The sequence below is a fragment of the Dreissena polymorpha genome, chromosome 1 (assembly GCF_020536995.1).
Source record: "Dreissena polymorpha isolate Duluth1 chromosome 1, UMN_Dpol_1.0, whole genome shotgun sequence".
Lineage (NCBI taxonomy): Eukaryota > Metazoa > Mollusca > Bivalvia > Myida > Dreissenidae > Dreissena > Dreissena polymorpha.
In genome coordinates this window covers 86,442,255-86,465,949 of record NC_068355.1, presented here as the reverse complement: position 1 = coordinate 86,465,949, position 23,695 = coordinate 86,442,255, and the positions used below count along the sequence as shown (strand labels likewise).

Below are 23,695 nucleotides of genomic sequence, written 5' to 3'. Positions count from 1 at the left end.
AGTAGTTACTGTACAAACATTTGTGTACATTACGTACGATATACAACATGACAAACGAATGTTGACGGAAACGTTAATTTTGATGTTATATGTAAGCTCAACTATACACTCAAACTAAGGGTCATCTACTGTCCAAGGCCAATGCACATGAGAAGTATTAAACAAGTTGGTCAATTGGTTGACGAGTTATTGATCGGAAAAAGTTTTCACCCTTACTGTGATAGTAACCTTGACCTTTGACCTAGTGACCCCGATTTCAATAGGGGTCATCTACTGTCCAAGGCCAATCCACATGTAAAGTATCAAGCCAATCGGTAAATTCGTTGACGAGTTATTGATCGGAAACGAACTGGTCTACCTACAGACAGACTGACTGACTTCCAGCATCACACTTAGTGTGATTGTGACCTTGACCTTTGACCTAGTGACCCCAATGTCATTAAAGGTCATCTACTGTCCAAGGCCAATGCACATGTAAAGTATCAATCCAAAATGTAAATTTGTTGATGATTTATTTATCGGAAATGAACTGGTCTTCCGACAAACAGACCGACCGACATCCAGCAAAACAATATACCTCTTCTTCTTCGAAGAGGGGCATAAAAATGTCAATATTCAAACCGCAAAAAAATATTTAGTATTTTATTGTGCCCATTACAAAACATGGTAACATCACAGTTGATGTGGACCCGAACAATATTAATGATATGATAACAAAGCACGTCTTTAAGCAAAGGCAACTTTGTGCTTTAGCCTTTATGCATTTCTGTAGTATAAACAAAACCGAGAAGCAACATAACACGTAATCTCTACTTTAGCATATGTCAGCACATTTGGTAAGTATATTAGGAATGAAACCTAGTGCAGCCTCTCAGTGAAACAACATTTAGTTAATTTGGGATAAACAATAAATGGAATATTTCAAAATAAAGCATATCACAAAAGTAATGTTCTTGAACATGAGAAGATCTTACAGCAGTCTGTAAAACTTTAGTTTAATTACGATCAGGTAAACAAATAGGACAACAATAATTTCACTAAACTAATTTAAGCTGCACTCTGAGAAAACCGGGCTTAAAGCATATGCGTAAAGTATTGTCTAATATTATCCTGTGCAGTGTGCACTGGCTAATCAGGGATGTCCCTTTCCGCATTTATGATTTTTTTTTGTTAAAATGAAGTCTTTTCTAAATGAAAATCCAGTCTAGGCGGAACGTGTCTTCTATGATTGACCTGTGCAAAGTACACAGGCGAATCTGGAAAGACACTTTACACACATGCATTAAGCCCAGTTTTCCCAGAACGAGGCTTATTTGTTTTACTACATGACATGAGATCATCTCGAAGTGATAAATGGATAATGGTGACAGCATACGAGTGATAGAGCACACAAACAACACAACTTGAAAAACAATCATTATCACCATGAAAGCACGGTTTTAAAGTCAGTCAAGATCAGAATTGATGAACACAAATATTTAAGATAACTAGCTTTATTTGTTTCAACTTTTTTTCTAATTGTTTTATACCAGACAAGAAATCATAACACGATAATAATCCAAATAGCAAACCAATGCATAAGCAACAAGATGTGTTTGTGAAACACAATGTCCCCCTATATGACGATTGACCTTGAAGGATGACCTTGACCTTGACCCTTCACCACTCAAAATGTGCAGCTCCTTGAGATACACACGCATTTCAAATATAAAATTGCTAGCTTCAATATTGCAGAAGTGACATTACATGAGCAATTTTGACCACATATATTTGACCTTGAAGGATGACCTTTACCTTGACCTTTCACCACTCAAAATGTGAAGCTCCATGGAATACACATGCATGCCTAATATCAAGTTGCTATCTTCAATATTGCAAAAGTATTCATAAAATAAGCGATTTGGGCCACATATATTTGACCTCTGACCTTGAATGATGACCTTGACCTTGACCTTTCACCACTCAAAATGTGCAGCTCCATGAGATACACATGCATGCCAAATATCAAGTTGCTATCTTCAATATTGCATAAGTATTCATAAAATAAGCGATTTGGGCCACATATATTTGACCTCTGACCTTGAAGGATGACCTTGACCTTTCACCACTCAAAATGTGCAGCTCCATGAGATACACATGCATGTCAAATATGAAGTTGCTATCTTCAAAATTGCAAAAGTATTCATAAAATGAGCGATTTTGGCCACATATATTTGACCTCTGACCTTGAAGGATGACCTTGACCTTTCACCTCTCAAAATGTGCAGCTTCATGAGATACACATGCATGCCAAATATGAAGTTGCTATCTTCAAAATTGCAAAAGTATTCATAAAATGAGCGATTTTGGCCACATATATTTGACCTCTGACCTTGAAGGATGACCTTGACCTTTCACCACTCAAAATGTGCAGCTTCATGAGATACACATGCATGCCAAATATGAAGTTGCTATCTTCAATATAGCAAAAGTTATTGCAAAATGTTAAAGTTGGCGCAAACCAACCAACCAACAGACCAACCAACAGACAGGGCAAAAACAATGTCCCCCACTACTATAGTAGGGGACATAAAAACTTTGATTTGTTTGTCAGTATTGATTTTAACTTAAGATTTGCAAGTACATGTATGGCACTAATGCCTTGTTTGACCTGTCAGCTTGTACATTATACAGTTACCTTATATGCCATACTGTAAAACATGCTTAGCTCGTCATAATTTCAGCAAATAACTCCGCATTCATTTTACTTGGTTGTGATTCTATATATGAGCCTCTTATTGTGAAAACAGGGCTTAATGCATATGAAGGCACTTTACCCGCATGCTTTTTCTCAGATTGCCACTCATTATGATCTAGCAGTTCACACTTGTCCTAACTTGATTTGATCAGCCAATTAGGTCCAGTATTAAACAGTTTTTTTTTCATCGATCTTGTTTCTAAACACACTGTGAATTAAATCAATCGAAATCAGTTAAAGCAAGATAGAAAACAAAGACTACAATGCGATGATCAATGTCAATTGAATACAAGACCAACATAGGACAAAGAATATATGCCCTATAATTTTACTACCTTAACTTATTGGCCACAAGGTTAAGATGTCAGCAATGTTTTGTTTTACTTTATTCTATGAAGGTGAAATAAAATTTATGTTGTTCAGCTTTTGTGCATCACATCACAAATAAGTAGGTTACTATCACAAAGAGACAGCTGTTAAAATTCACAATATCACAGTCTGAAAAAAAATCAAGAACAAAGAGAATCTTATAAACATAGCACAAACACTTAATAAAAACATAATAGAATCTGTATAAAAATAAAACAAGTGAGAAAAATAGATGAAATGATAGGATGAACATAATCTGTATGTAGAATTACAGGGGGACTGAAAATAAAATTAACACATCTTTCAGTTTTATTTAAAACAAAAATATCATAAAGGAATAATGAAACCTTTAAAATACTTCTTAATATAATATGTAAAATCTTTCCAAGCAATCAAACAAGTATACACAGTTTTTTTCAAAAATAAGCCTCGGTCTGGAAAAACAGGGTTTTACTCACATGCATTAAGCCCCATTTTCCCAGACCAATGATTTGTTACTGCCTATCTGTACTCTGAGCTCCGGTGCTCCTTCCTCCGCTGATGTTTCCAGGCGGGGTCGGCGTGGGTCACTTGACCAATGGCAAGAGTTTCCACTTCCTGTACAGCGACGGAGGTGACAGACTTCTTGCTGCGTGACAGGGGCTGTGGCACGTTGTGAACACTGAGCTGTACAACCTCGACCGGTTCCCCAAACACGACCCGGCCGGACGAGGTGCGTATGGGGGGAAGTGGGTTTGACTGCTTGATCTGTACAACCTCCTCCTCCCCACCCCGCAGGAACGGCCTGGCAAGCTCCGCAGTGGGGGAATCAGACCTACTGGTGCTTCCAGAGCCAGCCCGAGCAGCGCCACCACTACTTCCCGGTCTGACGGGCGTTAGAATCGAGTCTTTACTAGAATTGTCAGTCAATGTCCGACGGATGTGAAACGCCCTCTTTGGGTTTGACCTGCTCTCCTTCGGAGGTACAGGGGCATGATTCACAGAGCTGTCTTTGTCTTTATGAGTGTCAGAAAGTTCCTGATTAGGCATCGGGTGAAACTTTGCTTTTTTGATTTTCAGAAGTTCATTTTGATAGTACGCACTACTGTTTGCTGTTGCGTCCAACTCGGCTCGGAGCTGTTCCAGTTCCCTGTTTTTGGCCCGTATTTCCTCGATGTGTTTCATCTTCTGCCTCTTGTACGTGTAGTCATTCTCCTTAATCAGACGGTCCTTCTTCTCCAGCTCCACCTCAAGCTCATGCTGCGTCTCGCGCTGCGCGTCCATCATTTTCTCCAGATGCTTGATGTGCTCCGTAACCTCAGGTGGAACTGCAGCACATGTGAGATATATATAGAATACATGCATAGACTGGACCAATATACCTTGTTAGATCATGTATGGGTATATAGTATACTGCAGCACACGTGGGATACATAGTATACATGCATAGACTGGACCAATATACATAGTTATAACATATAGGGGTATATTTTGTTTACAGTTACCTGCAGCACACGTGGGATACATATAGTATACAATAGACTGGACCAATATACATTGTTATAATGTATACGGGTATATTGTATACTGCAGCACACATGGGATTAATATAGTATAGACTGGACCAATATTTATTATTATTATATATATATTGTGCTAAGAAATTCTAGAAAATATATGAAATATAACTTTTAACAATAATATATGATAGTGTGCTATATTACAGAAAAGCATGCGCTGATAATATATGGGTTATAACTCCTGTTTGGTATTGTTTGATCACATGCTTAGGGTTTTTGCATGTAATTACACTGTTGTGGATATTTGTGATATCATCTTGACTCAAAAACGCAGATTTGTGATCTATTTAAATGACTTCAGTTTAACTCCTTAAATTGTATGAACCCAACATAGCAAGGAATGTACTTTGGTGAACTGACATTGTCAAAACACAACTATTGTGATTAAGATAGATACATGCAAAATCAATGTTTACAATACGAGATCAGTACAACTGAATAGTTTTCAGATTACAATTTCATTAGCAGTAATTAAGACAGAATATTTTGCTAAAGCATTTTTAATAAAATATTTAACAAGTTTGAAAATGGCATTAACATTTTATTTTTATTACAGATTTGCCCATTTAAACTTGTGTGAGCTCACTTGACTGCAAGTACACATGTCATACACAGATTGTTCAATTGTAGCCTTATTTTATAGAAAAGCAACAGAGCATTTTACATGTAATTGGGTCAATTTATGCTAATATGTGATGAAACTCAAGGTTCTACATGGTGGCTGCTTGAAGGTTTTTAATATAATTTTCGGTGAAGCAACACATGTTTTTGATCACCCGTACACTGGTTTAATTGTGTGGTCAGTGTGTCTTGACTTATATAAGGCCATTATGACATAAACCAGTGTGTCTTGACTTATATAAGGCCATTATGACCTAGACCATCAGCTTTCGTAGCAGGATTGTCAGTTGGCTGAAAGCTACAAAGGGTATTAATATTTGCCTGCTGATGTTTCTATGTGCATATTTTAACAAGAGGGCCTGAAAGGCCCAAAGTCGCTAACCTGAGATAACAAGATATTATTGGGACAAATCTTATGACCAAGTTTCACGAAGATCGGAAAATAAATGTCGCCTCTACAGTGTTAACAAGGTTTTACTATAGCCATCAGAGCTACAGATAAGCTTTTTAGGGTAATTCGGTAATACCCTTCAAAATAAGAATGAATTGGGTAATGGAAAACGTGATTGGGTATCCAAAAGTATGATACCCGCTCATATAAAAAAATAATTGGGTATTTGTACCAAAACAAACAAGAGAATTGGGTAATTGCATTAAAACATATATTTAGCTTCTCAAAACCTTACCTACATAAAGTCACTGTTATGTATTCAATTGCAGTATAGGTTGTTCCATCTTTCTGCTACCAGATTCAACAATCTGAAGCCAATGGAATTTCTCAACCCACTCATCGAATGTGTTTCTAATTGTTTTTGTTTCAATATGGGCCAGTACTTTTGTTTTGGAAACATAACACACCCCATCTAAGGGGGCTGGAATGGTGTTTGGATAGTATAATATAGTGTATTTTGACCGAAAATGCCAAAATCCAAAATTAAATATAATAATAGTAACACGGGTTTCAACTCATTTGTTTTATTTTCTGACAGCCATCAATCAGAGTCCGGTTGCATTGCCAAAATATAATACAAATAAACCACTTTGGCATTTAGACGTAGCGAAGACATAGCTCTATCAATAAACAATAACAACTGTTAGCACAAAGCACTGAAAATCTTATTTTGGAGAACTAGGGTTATGGTAAGGGTTACTATTATTATATTAAAAATTATTTTTGGGGCATTTTCGGTCTTAACACACGTTATTATACTTTCCCAACACCGTTCCAGCCCCCTGTTCATCCCATCAACAAGTTCATCTAAAATACTTCCGCAGATGTCCACGGAACAAAACATGGAGTTAATAATGTCCTTAACTATATCCTTTGCAATTGTTTTAGATTTAGATTTATTTAACACAACAAAGGAATCTATTTTGTTTTTTTGTATTTTTTGTGAAACTTTTCGTCTGCCTCGAGACGCCATTTTGTTTGACTCGCATATGTTATCATCTAAACCATTGGTAAATACGTTACCAGATAAAACAAGCGCTTGTCGATTAAGACTCGAGTCAAAACGGCCAAAACAAAACGGGATTTTTCATTACGCATAGAAGGCGGCTCGAATTGGGTATCGGCGATTTGTTTTGAGTACCGGTATGCAGAGATTTTGAAAAAAATTGCGTATCCACCTATTTTTGATTGCGTATTTACGCAAATACGCAGCTTATCTGTAGCTCTGATAGCCATATAAGGAAAAATGCCCCGCCCCCTGGCAGCCATGTTTTTCCACCAACCGGCATCATTTTTGAACTCATCCAAGATATTATCAAGATGAATCTTCTGACAAAGTTTCATGAAGATCGGACAGTAAATGTGGCCTCTAGAGTGTTAACAAGATTTTACAATAGCCAATTAGCCATATAAGGAAAAATGCCCCGCCCCTTGGAATCAAACATAATTATTTTCGAACTCATCCAAGATATCATTGAGACCAATCTTCTGACCAAATTTCATGATTGGACAATAAATGTGGCCTCTAGAGTGTTAACAAGGTTTTACTTTAGCCATATATAGCCATATAAGGAAAAATGCCCCGCCCCTAGTGGCCATGTTTTTAAAGCAACCAAAACCATTTTCGAACACATCCATGATATCATTGGGACAAATCTTCTGACCAAGTTTCATGATGATCGGAAAATAAATGTGACCTCTAGAGTGTTAACAAGGTTTTACTATAGCCATATAAGAAAAATAGCCCCGCCCCTGTGGTGGCCATGTTTTTCAACCAACTGGCATAATTTTTGAACTCGTCCAAGATATTATTGGGATGAATCTTCTAACCGAGTTTCATGAAGATCGGACTATAAATGTGGCCTCTAGAGTGTTAACAAGATTTTACTATTGCCTTATAAAGCCATATAAGGAAAAATGCCCCGCCCCTTGGCAGCCATGTTATTCAAGCAAACGTAACCATTTTTGAACTCATCCAAAATATCATTAAGACAAATCTTCTGACCATATTTCATCAAGATTGGACAATAAATGTGGCCTCTAGAGTGTTAACAAGGTTTCACTTTAGCCGTATTAGGAAAAATGCCCCACCCCCTGGCGGCCATGTTTTTCAACCAACCTGCATCATTTTCAAACTCGTCCAAGATATTATTAGGATGAATCTTCTGACCAACTTTCATGAAGATCAGACAATAAATGAGGCCTCTAGAGTGTTAACAAGATTTTACTATAGCCATATAAGGAAAAATGCCCCGCCCCTTGGCAGCCATGTTTTTCAAGCAAACGTAACCATTTTCAAACTCATCCAAGATATCATTGAAACCAATCTTCTGACCAAATTTCATGAAGATCTAGAAATAAATGTGGCCTCTAGAGTGCTAACAAGGTTTTTTTATTATAGCCATATAACTCATAAAATCATTATAATTATTGTCTTAACCCTAGTTATATCAATTTATTACATAATATTTTACTTTTACTGTGTTTTAATAGTTTAGCCGGTATTGTTTTATTGCTTAAGTTTCTTACAGCATTATTATTTATATCACACATATTTAGATCATTAATCCTTTAATTAATGCTGCATAATATTATCAATACCACTTATTTTTTATCAATATTATGTACATATATATGTTTCGTACAACGCCATTGAATATAATTATATAAATAGGCGTTTCATCAAAATAGCAAGTTTCAAGCAAGTTTCAAGTTTATAAGGAAAAATGCCCTGCCCCCTGGCGGCCATGTTTTTCAACCAACCGGCATCATTTTCGAACTCGTCCAAGATAATATTGGGATGAATCTTCTGACCAAGTTTCATGAAGATCAGACAATAAATGTGGCCTCTAGAGTGTTAACAAGATTTTACTATAGCCATTATAGTCATATAAGGAAAAATGCCCCTCCCCTTGGCAGCCATGTTTTTCAAGCAAATGTAACCATTTTTGAACTCATCCAAGATATCATTGAAACCAATCTTATGACCAAATTTCCTGAAGATTGGAAATAAATGTGGCCTCTAGAGAGTGAACAAGGCAAATGTTGACGTCACACAACGGACAACGCACGACGGACAAAAGGCGATCACAAAAGCTCACCATGAGCACTTTGTGCTCAGGTGAGCTAAAAAAAGAACTTCTGGTGTGTTCAAGTAGGGGTTAAAAGTGCCTCAAATAGGGATGCTCCTGAAGAAACACTATTGGGGGAAGGTACTGCATTATCAATTCAGAATACAATTGTATCAAAACAAGGAAAACTTTGCCTTTTATACCTCCATCATTCACATCTAGCCCTGCCATATTCAACTCGAACGTCAAATCTGAAATGTAAGCAAATTGACTTAACTTAAGGCCTTGTGAACGGTTAAAATAAACATACTATAATGTAATCTATGAGAGATCATTACCTGCCTGTTATATTCCAAATGGATAAAACCGATCAATACGATTAAATTATGCAACAAGAGGACCTGAAAGGCCCAAAGTCGCTCACCTAAGATTCAAAGTAACTGACCTGTTCTGTGCAGCCCAAGATGTCATTAGAACAATATGTTTTTACCAACTTTCATGATAAGTGAACAACCTGGCAGCCACGTTTTTCAACAGACCAGAACCATTTTCATACACATCCAAGATATCATTAAAACAAATATACTGACAAAGTTTCATGAAGATTCATAAGTCCATATAAGGAAAAATGCCCCACCCACTAGTGGCCATGTTTTTCAAGCAACTGGAACCACTTTCGAACTTTTCCAAAATATCATTGGGACAAATCTTCTGACAAAGTTTCATGATGATCGTACAATAAATATGGCTTCTAGAGTGTTAACAAGGTTTAACTATAGCTATATGCGGAAAAATGCCACGCCCCCTTGGCAGCCATGTTTTTCCACCAACCAGAACCATTTTCGAACTCATCCAAGATATCATTGGGACAAATCATCTGACCAAGTTTCATGATGCTCGGACAATTAATGTGGCCTCTAGAGTGTTAACAAGGTTTTACTAAAGCATGATATATAGCCATATTAGGAAAAATTCCCCGCCCCCTGGTGGCCATGTTTTTTAAGCAACCGAAACCATATTCGAACTCATCCAAGATATCATTAGGACAAATCTTCTGACCAAGTTTCATGAAGATCGGAAAATAAATGTGGCCTCTAGAGTGTTAACAAGGTTTTACTATAGCCATATAAGGAAAAATGCCCCGCCCCCTGGCAGCCATGTTTTTCAACCACTTAGCATCATTTTTGAACTCGTCCAAGATATTATGTGGGTGAATCTTCTGACCAACTTTCATGAAGATCGGACAATAAATGTGGCCTCTAGAGTGTTAACAAGATTTTACTATAGCCATATAAGGAAAAATGCCCCGCCCCTTAGCGGCCATGTTTTTCAAGCAAACGTAAGCATTTTCAATCTCATCCAAGACATTATTGAGACCAATCTTCCGACCAAATTTCATGAAGATTGGACAATAAATGTGGCCTCTAGAGTGTTAACAAGGTTTTACAATAGCCATTGAGGAAAACTGCCCCGCCCCCTGGCGGCCATGTTTTTTCACCGATCTGGACCATTTTCGAACTCGTCCGAGATATCAATGAAACCAATGTTTTGACTAAGCTTCATGATGATTGGGCAAAAATTGTGACTTCTAGAGTGTTCACAAGGTTTCTCTATAGCCATATAAGAAATACTGCCCCGACCCCTGGCAGCCATGTTTTTCAACTGACCGGAACCAATTTTGAACTCAACCAACATATCATTTAGACAAACATTTTGACAAAGTTACATGAAGATTGGGCATCAAATGTGAATCTACAGTGTTCACAAGTTTGTTTGTTTTTTTACCTAGTGAACTAGTTTTTGACCCAGCATGACCCAGTTTCGAACTCAGTCGAGGTATCAATGGGACAAATGTTCTGACCAAATTTCAGGAAGATCAGACAATAAATGTGGCCTCTAGAGAGTTCACAAGGCAAAATGTTGACGACGCACGACGGACAAAAAGTGATCACAAAAGCTCACCATGATCACGTTGTGCTCAGGTGAGCTAAAAACAACAACAATAGAATGTTCATGTTTTCATTTAAATACGACATAACTGATTTATAAGAAATTAAGTGTTGCAGTCTCACAAAAAGATTGCCCTACACTGCCTTGCGCGATTATCTGCAGTTTAAGTACCGGGTACAAGGTGAAATTATCCAAGATTGCAAAGTACCAAAAAGGAATCACTATCTGATAATCAGCGTGAATTTACAGTGTATGTGCATACAGAAACGTGTTCCATGGCACTCTGCTTGCTGGGTACCAGAACAAAGATGCCAGTAGAACATGGATCGTGACAAGGGATATGAGCCTTGATCAGGGACAATGGGGCACAGCTTATGCACGTTCATAAAGTGCAATCCCAGATTGGCTAGTGCAGTTTGCACAAGCTAATGCAGGACGACATTTTTCGCTTTTATTGTATTTTTTGTTTAAAGAAAGTATCTTCTTAGTAGTAATCAAGTTAAGGCGTAAAGTGACATCCCTGATTAGCCTGAGCAGACTGCACAGGCTAATCTGGGACACTAGTCCCCAAATGCATGTAACCCTATTTTCAAGAGCAAGGCGTTTATCAAAACCAACCTGAGCATTTTTTCTGCAGTGTTTGTATTTCCTCATGGAGGGCCTTCAGTGTGGCTGCATGCTGCTGCTGCATAAACAGGATGGATACCTCCAGGTTACGTTTGTGGATTGCCTCTTGCATCGACATGGTGACCGTGATTTTGACTTAGTCTGAATCCACTGGTGTTTTTTTTACATCTGTTAAAAGGCAATATCACATTAAGAACAGAGATGTATTTGTATTGCAAAAAAAATCTTTTCTTTTTAAGAAAACAATGCACAAAACGTCAAAAGGTCATAACGAGACTGTTTATAATTATTAACAAGAGAGCCAAACTGTCATAAGAGACGCCCGTTTAAAGGTTTTGCAAAGTGTGAACCATGAATTGCATATATGAAGTATGAAAAAAAAAAGTAAATAAAATGCCGACTGTCAATTTCCTCAAAATCGTGGAAAGCACGAACGAAAACCGGCGATACAAGTGTAGCATGATATCACAACTAATGGACTAGGGTAAAAGACACAATGGTGATTGTTTTAAATGCACTATGTGACCCTGTAAGAACAACTTCTGACAAAATTTGGTGAAGATCGGATGAAAACTACATTAATAAAAGAGTGGACACCATGCTAAATAATTGAAATGCATTAAGTGACCCAGTGACCTTGTTTTTGACCCAGCATGACCCATATTCCAACTTGACCTAGATATTGTCTAGATACAACTTTTGACCAAGTTTGGTGAAGATTGGATGAAAGCTACTTCAATTAGAGAGTGGACACCATGCTAAATCCTTGAAATGCACTAAGTGACCCTGTGATCTAGTTTTTGACCCGGCATGACCCATATTCGAACTTGACCTAGATATTGTCTACATACAACTTCTGAACAAGTTTGGAGAAGATCAGGTGAAAACTACTTCAAGTAGAGAGCAGACACCATGCTAAATTCTTGAAATGCACTTAGTGACCCCTTGACCTAGTTTTTAACCCGGCAATACCCATATTAAAACTTACCCTAGATATTGTCAAGATACAACTTCTGACCAAGTTTGGTGGCATGTGACCAAGATTTGAACTATGCCAGACGATTAACATTCTGACCGAGTCTCATAAAGAATGAGTCATACATGTAAATCAAACCTCTTCAGGAATAACAGGGTTTCTATCAAATTAAACCTGGTGACCTAGGCTATTTTTTGGATGCATGTGACTCAGAGTCAAACTGAACCTTGCTATTGTCAAGATAAACATTCTGATTAAAGTTTCATTCAGATTGGGTCATAAATGTGACCGCTACATTGATAACAAGGTTTTTTAAAGATTTATTTTGTTAAATTAGTTTTTGGATGCACATAACACAGATTCCAACGAGGCTTAGATATTGTCATGACAAGCATTCTGACCAAATCTCATCATTATGGTGACATAATATCTGTATTTTACAATGTATTCAAGGCCACAGGTGGAAGTAACGTACCTTGGATAGTATTTTTTTAGGAGCCCAATATATTCAAATAAATATATAAAATCATGGTTAATGAGAAAAAAAATTGACAAAGAGCCATGAAAAAAAAATACCCACCCTCTGATATTGCAGGGCTTTTCATCTGGAAATTGGGAAGAAGCCCTAGCCTTGCAAATTGGGAAATTTAAGCGCGATAAATGGCCATTTTGGGAAAAAACTTTTAAAGCATTTCATCACAGGTAAATCATTTAATCAATTTTAAACAGTCACAATAATGGTTTGAACTTTATTTTTGTTATGAATTAATGACCTGGAAATGTTCTTTTCAAAGATTGGCCAGCTATATTTTCAAACAGATAAACTTTTGATCTTCTTTAGAGTCCAGGAGCTTTCGTTTCTTAACTGATTTTAGGTAATATTTACCATTATGTGACATTTTCAAACTAAAAATTCAGCGATGACACTGGTGACCTCCCTTGCGGCCCTCGTGCAAAAACCGACAATAAAACCCGTACTACGCAATATTCTGTTCTAGACTGGTACACAAATACAATTAAAATTCGGCTTAGCGGTAGTGGGGAAATACCTGAACTGAACTGGTAGCGAAAAAATCGATACCAGACAACAATTACGCAAAATAAACCTTCATCTTTGTTTATCGCTCGTGGAAGCTTTCAATGAAATTACAATCATCTACAAGACCAGTAAAACTATACCGAATAGTAACTTGGCTACAAAACACTATCCGCTGTGTTTATTTTTTTGATTTTCAGGGAAATTTCAATCGTTTTTTTTGGGAAGTCTTTCAGCCAGAGTTGGGAAAAAATAAGGCTTTTTAGAATTGGGAAGGAGCCGAATATCGGCCTCTGTTATATAAGGATGAAAAGCCCTGTATTGGAATCATAACAAGGTCATTAACTAGACTTTATTATAGACCTGTCTTCGCGGGCCGCAAAAATGTAAAAAATAGCTTTAATCCAAAGCATCCCTTGATCCTCCTATGGGCAATTGGACAACCTTTCCAAAAAAGTTAACTTCAAAAATATCTGTCCAGCCGTTAACTCACAGTCAGTCGAAAACCGAGCAATATTTCGAGTCCGTTTGTCAACCCGAATAAATCTTCTACAGACTTTCAAACAATATTTTTGATTTTTCTCCCCTTATTCGATAGCTCGCGTCCTATTCATTTAAAACAACGAGGCGTGTCACATAATGCATGCATATGAACCACTTACCCCTAAAAACTAATTCCAAAATGTTATTTATTTTCTTTGCAACAACTGTTTTAACTCTAAAATTGATTTACTTGAAAACGAAAGTAGCCATCGCTCTTGAACCCGGCTTGCCGGTGAATTACACTGACAGAGCCAGGCACATAAATATCCAATCAACAACAACAACTATGTTTTAATAAAAGTAAATAAATGAAAAATACTTATCATTCTGATTGTTTTGGAATTAGTTTTTAGGGGTAAGTGGTTGCATATGCATGCATTATGTGACACGCCTCGTTGTTTTAAATGAATAGGACGCAAGCTATCGAATAAGGGGAGAAAAGTCAAAAATATTGTTTGAAAGTCTGTAGAAGATTTATTCGGGTTGACAAACGGACTCGAAATATTGCTCGGTTTTCGACTGACTGTGCCTTAATGGCTGGACATATATTTTTGAAGTTAACTTTTTTGGAAAGGTTGTCCAATTACCCATAGGAGGATCAAGGGATGCTTTGGATTAAAGCTATTTTTGACATTATTGCGGCCCGCGAAGACAGGTCTATAATAGAGTCTAGTTAATGACCTTGTTATGATTCCAATATCAGAGGGTGGGTATTTTTTTCATGGCTCTTTGTCAATTTTGTTCTCATCAAACATGATTTAATATATTTATTTCAATATATTGGGCTCCTAAAAAAATACTATCCAAGGTACGTTACTTCCACCTGTGTTCAAAGCATGTATACCGCTGTTGGTATCATTACATAACAAATGGTGCGTCAAAAACATTGAGCTATTGCACCAACCTCAGTTAATTTATGAAACACTTAATCACTAAAACGAGTGCGAACAACTCATTCAATGAGGTTTCATTTTCATTGTTGTTTTCTCATGTAAGACTCAAGAGCATATACCCCACCCACTTATTTCCATGATATATTTCAAAACACAGCAATCTCTGTTGCGTTTTAGACATATATTTGAAAGGACATATGAATGGCAACTTACCATATAAATATTAAGGTAACATTGCACGTGTTTTGCAGAGGGGACCATGATTTTAAACGAAGGAAGCGAAGAAAATGCTGAACATTTCTTACTTTCTCCAGTAAAGTTTCCCCTCACAACAAGAATGCTAATGCCCCATGGGAGGAAATGGGTCAACATATTTTTTTTAATTTGTAAAAGAAAAGCTCTAAATTGTTCATTATCATTTATATTTTTTATTTTTAATATAAATAAAGTATTTAGAATTGAAGTTGTATTTAAAAATCAAAAAGAAAAACTACATCTCGCAATTAATGAGATGTAAACAAATAAAAACAAAATGGCGACCAGTTCAGTGGTTGTTTGGGAATGGCAGAATGAATATGGACAGTGGCGACCGTATAGTCCTGAAATTTGTAAATATTTGGAGTCAAATAAACAGTCGAATAGTAACCTACCACTGGGTGTTGTTGACCATCGTCTATCTTCCTATACAGTTGAATTAAATACGTCTACGCAGACACGTCTAGGAACAGGTATACATCAAATCGAATATAGACTAGTTTTACCTTGATTTACCTTGATTTACCTTGATCTTCGGGCCGTAATATTAGACAAAGTCTATCGTGGCCCCTCTTCTTTAAAATGTTATACGCGACATAGTGCGCTACACAGTTGATTTAAATTTTTTCTTATTCCAGTTCTCTTTGTTCAAATTCGATTTGAACACATTCAGGGATGTTGAAGAGACAGTTTCTTCTGAAAGGGCATTCCACATGTTCACTGTCCTAGCTCCAAATGAATTTAGCTTTACATTATGATGACACTTTTTTTTTAATGAATTTTAGGTGATGACCTCTCAAGTCCCCTTGAGCCAAGTTAAATATATTGCTCCATTTTAGGTCGTCCAATCCGTAAATAGACTTATACAGAGTAATCATATCACTCCTATCTCTTCGGTACTCCAGAGTTGGTAGACCAAGGAATTTTAATCTTTCTTCATATGGGAGGGTAGAACATGCAGGAACCAGTCGTGTAGCTCTCCTCTGAACATCCTCAATCTTTTTAATGTCCTTTTTAAGATATGGCGACCAAACATTTGATCCATATTCAAGAATAGGCCTAACTTATGATTTATAGAGAGGAAGCAACATTTCCGTTTCCATGTATTCGAAAGATCTGTGAATAAGTCCTAGTATTCTCTGTGCCTTAGAAGTAATGTTTGATATGTGCTCTCCAAAATGTAAATTTTCATTGAAAGTCACTCCAAGGTCCTTCTCAGATTGTGCCGAGTCCAGGTGTATGAAATTTCCATCTTTATCGAGCATTGAATACCTATGCCTTTCATTAGTAGATCCTATATGCATGACTTTGCATTTTTTGGCATTGAAAGAAAGCTTCCATTTCGAACTCCAGTCACACAGGTTGTCCAGATCTTGCTGCAATTCATCACATTGAGTAGTGGTATTAACATTTGAGTAAATCTTGGTATCATCCGCAAAAATTTTGACTATTCCATTGACAACATCTGGCAGGTCATTTATAAAGCAAATTAGTAGGGTGCTGATGTTTCGGTAAATGACAAGTTCGGTAAATTGATCTATATAGTAAATGCCGTGGAGCATACATGCCAGACGTCCCGATCTCGGCGGGACAGTCCCGCTGTTGGGCCCTTTGTCCCGGCGTCCCGATATGATATGAATTGTCCCTACATTCGTAAAAAACGATGTAAGGTCTTTAGGTTTCCAATAAAATTCGCTATTCAAGCTCTGTTTCTCTAACACTTACCACCGCTAATCCCTTTATTGCCCCCAATTAACAATCCGATTCTACTTCTCGTGTGTACCAGTGTTGTTTATGACAACTTATCAGCGATTTATCGGCTAATTATTGATTTTATCAGGCATTCACATCGTACAGAAATAAATGCCGCCTGCGTTTGTATTTCATGTTCCAATCAAGTACAAATATAATATTATCCTGTGTATTATGCAACCCAAAGTTATAAAACCTATCAAAACACCGATTTTGTACATCAAACAAATTGAATGCTGAACAATACAAATTTATGTTTCTCACAAATTACCTTTCATTTTCGATGGATTTTCAGAAAGTAGTTTGTACATATTGCATCAATCTAAATTTAGAGTTAATTGACAATTGGTTGAATAAAATAGTGCTCGATGCGCTCTTATCGTGTCACACGCTTTACATAGGTTCAAGGGGATATCCCTGCACCAATTGGATGTCAAATCGAGGCAAACGGGGTCACCCCACATTTCAGTTCATGGAGTGTGTTTACTTCTGGAAAATGGAGAACGTATGCGTTCACGAAATTCTTAACACACATTTATCATCAATATTGGGCAGAAATTAAGAGTTTTTGTAAGTAATATACTGACTAAAGAAAAGGTGAAATGATTGATCGTTTTAGGTGTCCCGCTTTTTGGTCAAATGTCCCGACAATTTTTAAGGAAAGTCCCGATTTGGACCTGAAAAATTCTGGCATGTATGCCGTTGAGGGTTTGGTAAATTGGTTTTTATAGAGGTGGTATACCTACAACGAGGTGTTAATGACACCTATTATTGGCTTACAATAACATCAGGAGCATTTATTTGCAAACTGTGGATTAATTTTGAGTTGATTAATTTATGCTTTGCCTACGGTAAAGATTTAAGGGGAATGAATGAGCTACCTCTGAAAAACGAATTCTGCTAGGAAATTGTAGGTAAATTTACGATTTAAATAACGCAATACTGTTTTTTTTAAATAATTGGTGCTTTTATTTAAATAACATAATAGTAATAATAAATAATGATTTATGGTGGAATCAATGTAAGATCTTCAATTAAGTTTAATGCTATTTAAAAAAGGTTCTTGTAAAATATTGTAGACATGATTTAATAAAAATGATTTCAGTTTAAATATAAAGCGCAATAGTATTTTAGACCACCGATAAACACTCAATTTCTCAATATATAAACATTAGGTAGTTTGCCAACATAATGAATATGTTGCCCAGCTCTTGCCACGTGGAGGCCACCTATTGTAAGAGCCAAATGTTGAATTTTATATTACATGTTTTATTATTTCTTTCTGGTTGAGAAAGAAAAACAATATATAAAATCTAATACGTGTACGTAATTTATAAAAAGTAATATAATGATACGCGTTATGTTTTATAATTTTGCTAAGTGCGCGTGCCATTGAACGTTGAGTTAAGCGAATAGATACACATAATTTAAAACTGATAAAAATGACATCTAACACAACGCCAGCAGAATGAATACACTGTGTAATAGCAAGCTGCTGTGATGATCACTATCTTATCAGCTTAATACACAGGCACCTGGCTACTGTATTTGAACAAAATGGGTTTTACGGCCAAAATAACTGATATCATTTTTTGCCTGAACAAATCCGTTGAATAAAAAAAAATAACTGATTGACTTTGTAATCCGTTTTATTTACCATATATTATAAATAACACGCCGGGTATGCGGATACTTTGCAGAGCTCCAGATGAAAATTTGGTTAAATTCTTAGTTACACCCTATTTTAAAAATTAATTCTTATTTTCCCCCCTATTTATAAAATTAATTCTTAACAATATATTACCAAATAATTTTGAGTGCTTTAGATTCGCAGTCATTTACGCATGAGCATATAAGTTCATCAATTATTGACGAACCCATGCTTTGGGTATTTGAATCTAATTGAAAAAAATGCATGCAGCGAGGACTTTTGACACTGAAATGGCTTTTTTGCCTTCCACGCTTTAATACACCGCTTCAGTCGGTTATTTAGATTTTTTCTGTAAAACGGTCACTCACACTTCGGCTTTATATACGTCATAATGGCCTTTTGGTAGCCGTTAAAGTCATATCAAAAACTATATTAAACATTTAATTTTAATGGCATTTTGAATAGGTATACAGTATATTACTTGTGTATAAAAATTACGATAAGTGTAAGTAAAAAGGTACAATAAACAGTAATTACTCGCCTGCAAATCTAGGAGAACAGAATCGAGACCGTTTGGCCTTTCGACCGTTATTAGGTGTGGCTCTTCCTCACAGCAAACGCTTGAGTGACGTTGATTTAAAATTGTAGTTTTAATTGAGCGCCTAGACGAGCCAGAACCGGGATGAAATGTTTACCATACATAATTTGCTACTGTAAGTTTTACGCACATTCAAAAATTTCGATTTCGTGTTTTATTTTTTTAATGCGTAACTTTACGCAAAGATTTTAAATCTAAATCATTATTTAAGAAATTTAATTCGTTTTTACGCCTTTACGCATGTTATCTGGAGCACTGACTTTGATAACAGATGGCACTTCGATAACAGATAATAACAAAAGCCACGCGCGAGAGTTGAGTTCTTCATTTTTTTCATGTATGTTCTGTTCATTTGGTTTTCGGACACGTATAATTGTTTGGTCGATTAATGGTATAGAATTTCGTATTGCGGAGCAAGAAAGTCGTGAAAAAGAACAGTGGATTACAAATAAGTAGTGCTGCAACAATATACCGGTTTATCGGTATATATGGCAATACGCAATACGCATATTGTATTGCGATACGATTTTCATCATACCGGTACGAACATTTTACAAAAATTCATTCACATTTCGTCCAGAAAAGCCATTCGAAATAATGATAACAAGGTAAACAAAACAAAGCAGTGTAAAAAAAAAATTCCATAAAAATAGCATTCTGATAGTGTATTATACGGAGTAGCGTTGTTACATCGGAGCATCCGTTCGATGCATTTGAACAGATTATCTTTGAATTAATTGCGCACAGCTGTAAATGTTTTGTAAGATTCTGAATTGAGCATTATTAAATTTGTATTCCGAATTTCGGAATTACGCTTCCAAATGTTAATGCTAATGCGACAATAAAAAATTCTAGCGTCAAATAAAAAGTGCTTTATCCTTTATCTCAATAAAAAGCGCGCGAATTATACAGACATGTAGAACGTGGCATAGAAAATATGGGTGTATTTTGTGTTGTATAAAAACGGAAACATCACATCAGGTGAATTACGAGTGTTCAGTGGAAAAAACGCCCCGGTTGGACGTTATTTCATCACATCTTTAAATAGTAACGAATGCCAAAATGTATTTGATACTTAAGAAAATTTGCCAATGTTTGTGTTTCTTGTTATTCTTGAGCACATTTATAGTAAATATATACCAGAATTTGCTTTAAAACTGGAATATACGGGATTATCGGGAAATTGGCAAGTTATAATTTTGGTACAAGTTAGCAATATATTGCGATATATTGCAATACCGGTATTTGAACTGACAATATATTGCAATAAGGTTTTTGGTGTATTGTTGCAGCACTATAAAAAAGACATAAAATTTCATCGATAATCGTCATGAATTCGATGATCAGTACGTATTTCAACAAAATAAAAATACTTGGAAATAAATCAAGAACGTGCCAACTAATCGAAATAAAGGATTAATATGTCCATTAATGTTACAACATGTTAAATTTTAGTTGAATAACGTATTTGAGGAAATTCAAATGTTTAAGAGTCGGATGCCAAATTTTCATGGACACTTCTTTTACCGGTCATCTCAAAGACAATGACACTTCGATTCCAGATAACTCAACACTTTTTACCAGATATAACACACTCTATTTAGTGAATCAGAAATGCACAATTCGCTGTGGAATACTGCTACATGTATAGTAAGCAGACAATAAATAAAAATTTATGTACCGATGTTAATTTAAAACGAATTACCGAAACATGTTCTTATCCCTTTGGGATATGATAATAAAAGGGAAAGAGGAGTGTAAAGGGAAGTGCTTTCTATAAGTAGAGCTCAATATAAAGGGATATTTCCATTCTCTTTTAAAGTTTGTGGCTACCCATTAGTATCGACTTCATGATGCGATTCCAATGAGCACCAATGGCAAAGGATTTTATGAGGTGTATTAATGGCCGCTTTAAGATCCCTTGCTCCCCTTATCTAGAGTCCTGCTATAAGTTCAATTGAACGCAGTCGTGTTGATCCACATGATCCGTTGCATTTCAATTCTCTTAATCTCAATTTACCACTTAAAAACACAAGTTTATTATTTAGACAATTATTTTTGGTCGTTACTTGAAATATATTACTACAGAAATAAGCATTTGAATCTTATTTAAAATGTGCACTTATAATATTAATTATATAAATGAATAATAATAAGATTTTTGAAAACGAACGCCATTGGTTATATTTTCATGTGTATGTAATTACGTTATGCATAGATTCCCAATGTGATTCGTACTTTAAAATGTTTGGTAAGAATAGCAATAATATACATAAATGCATTTTAGGTAGAAGATAAAACTCGGTTATCAGAGTGCCCAGTTTGCTGAAAGTCTCTGTTATCCGAAGTGCCCTATATCGGTAATCAAAGTATCCGCAACTTCATGAATACCACCTAATAAAACATGCTCTATCTTTGTTTATATTTAATTGAATTTTACCAAAATTTCAGTATTTGAAGCACGGTGATTACTCTACATGCTGGAATATCAAACAATTTCTTGCAATAATTCTAAGTAGTTTTATTTTGTTGGAATGTTTACTGTTCATCCAGTTTATGCTGTTTTCCGACCGAATTTACTATATTTTGGGGAAAAATCTACCATCATTCCGTGATGTTTTTTTTGCAATAGAAAAGGATACACAATTTATAAACTCGACCATCCGCCTTGTCTAAAAAACTAATCTTTATGATATAACTTAAAAAAAAACTGATGAATTTACCTCTCGCGCGTGGCTTTTGTTGTTATCTGGTATCGAAGTGCCATATGTTATCAAAGTATCCGCATACCCAGCGTGAATAAGCAACAAGTAAAACATGGATACAATAAATATACTTGTATATATAGGACATATTTGAATATTTCATGTCATTTTTAAAAAAATGAGGGCGTAGTCACATATTAATAAGATACATTTATGACACAGTACAATATTAAAACGACATATAGTATCATTCAGAGTTTCCGCATACCGATTTAATTTAATTTCATTTCTAATAAAAATGAGATACATTTATGACAAAGTACAATTTAATGTGACATTTCAACAATATCAGTCATTCACATTGTTCAAAATTCGTCGTCGTCAAGCATGTGGTGGACCGCCGTGGATGGTCTCAGGGCATTGATATGGCTGATGATCCTCAGTAGATCAGTGGAGTCAGCTTCTCCTCTTCGTAGTCATCCCGTGCACGAGAAGTGACCTCAATATTGCAGAAAATACATGGATGTTCAGCCATGATTGTATGATACAGTAAAAAAAAAATCACCTGCATATATACACACTTTAACAATTGAGCAACAACACTTACCTTAGTTACTCGATAACCCGTGAAAACCTTCTCTTCATCCTCTCTTTGATTTCTTATTTGAAAATGACCATGATAATTTTATAATTACCCAATTACATAATAATTTTATTTTTACCACAAGTAAACATCCTTTGATGTCACCACCAGTATTTTTTTGTAAACATGATTAAAGAGGGAAAAATTTTGTTTATTTCACAGTTTGAAAGTTACTGGTCGTGTATGTAAAACTCGGCCACCATGCAGTGTTAAAGCATGTTCACGATCTAAACATACATATTTAAATTATTTTAAGAATAATACCTTATGTGCTGACCTGATTGTAGGAAAATGAAGCGAGAAATTTATTTATATAAGAAACAAATATATTTTATATTAGTATTTTAAACCACCGAAAATTTCTCATTATATTAACATGAGGTAGTTTGCCAACATAATGAATATGTTGCCCAGCTCTTGCCACGTGGAGGCCACCTCTTGTAAGAGCTACATTATTATTTTTTTATCTGATACGCTTCAATTAAGGTTTTTTCAACTAATTATTTAAAAAACATATATTAAAAACAAAACAATCATGACCTAAAGATAAACTTTTAATATATAATTTACCTCCTTTGATTAGAATATTAATAGGTTGCAAGCCTGGATAATTAATATTAACACTTTGCAAACATCTCTTAATTGATAAAATCAACTCCGTACATTTAAATAGATAATTTAATTAGTGCCAAACAACTCAATTAATGTACACGCTTATCGACAAAAGGTGCGATAATCCCTATTTATACCAATTTACCGAAACCTCCACGGCATTTACTATATAAATCAATTAACCGAACTTGTCATGTACCGAAACCTCCATAACTCTTCTAGTATAGTCATCTCGTACCAGTTGTTTTGTAATTTAAAAAAAAGTATTATCATACGTTTCCATGTCAAGTGTTATTGTTGTATTTGCGCCTTGTGTTACATTCTGGCTGATACATTTGTCAATCTGTTTATTGATGAATTTTCAAACAGACAGACGTGACAGAATGACAAATATCAGATAGAGGGTGCAGGATCACGTGACTTTGTAGGGTTCCCAAAAAAACATAAATGGATGAAAACACACCGTATGACCACTTGTTCTTAAGAATTTAAACTGGTGCATAAAAGACAGATTTTTATGCTGCTTATGACAATGTGAAAAACATCCGAATTACTTTATTTAATAAGCATGTGTTCTTTTTTAAAAAAATACTGCACTCAATCATGTATATGGTTAGGCAGTGGCTAGTCGTACAGCCCCGTACGG

General features: G+C 35.7%; 2 protein-coding genes across 4 annotated transcripts in view; one reads left to right on the top strand and one right to left on the bottom strand.

Annotated features, from left to right (window-relative positions):
* Positions 1 to 628: 628 nt before the first annotated feature.
* On the bottom strand, positions 629 to 15,188 carry LOC127838974 (coiled-coil domain-containing protein 92-like). 3 transcript variants are annotated; one of them, XR_008030092.1, is made up of 5 exons: positions 15,047 to 15,184; positions 11,377 to 11,553; positions 9,012 to 9,059; positions 2,391 to 4,413; positions 629 to 1,952 (listed from the first exon to the last, which is right to left on the bottom strand). XR_008030092.1 is itself a non-coding variant. In XM_052367127.1 (4 exons), exons 2-4 carry the CDS (start codon positions 11,501 to 11,503, stop codon positions 3,608 to 3,610), a joined length of 981 nt encoding a protein of 326 aa, XP_052223087.1. In that variant the 5' UTR covers positions 11,504 to 11,553; positions 15,139 to 15,188; the 3' UTR covers positions 629 to 3,607. The 3 variants fall into 3 exon arrangements, 2 of the variants coding, with proteins under 2 accessions (XP_052223087.1, XP_052223075.1); XM_052367127.1 differs by having other exon boundaries at positions 629 to 4,413; positions 15,139 to 15,188; XM_052367115.1 differs by having other exon boundaries at positions 629 to 4,413.
* A 240-nt stretch (positions 15,189 to 15,428) lies between these two features.
* Positions 15,429 to 23,695, top strand: part of LOC127838918 (E3 ubiquitin-protein ligase DTX4-like) — a 60,608-nt gene continuing 52,341 nt past the window's right edge. Inside the window, exon 1 of the mRNA XM_052367063.1 lies at positions 15,429 to 15,561. The gene's annotated coding sequence lies outside the window, so the exon portion shown is untranslated. The remainder of the gene's footprint in view (positions 15,562 to 23,695) is intronic.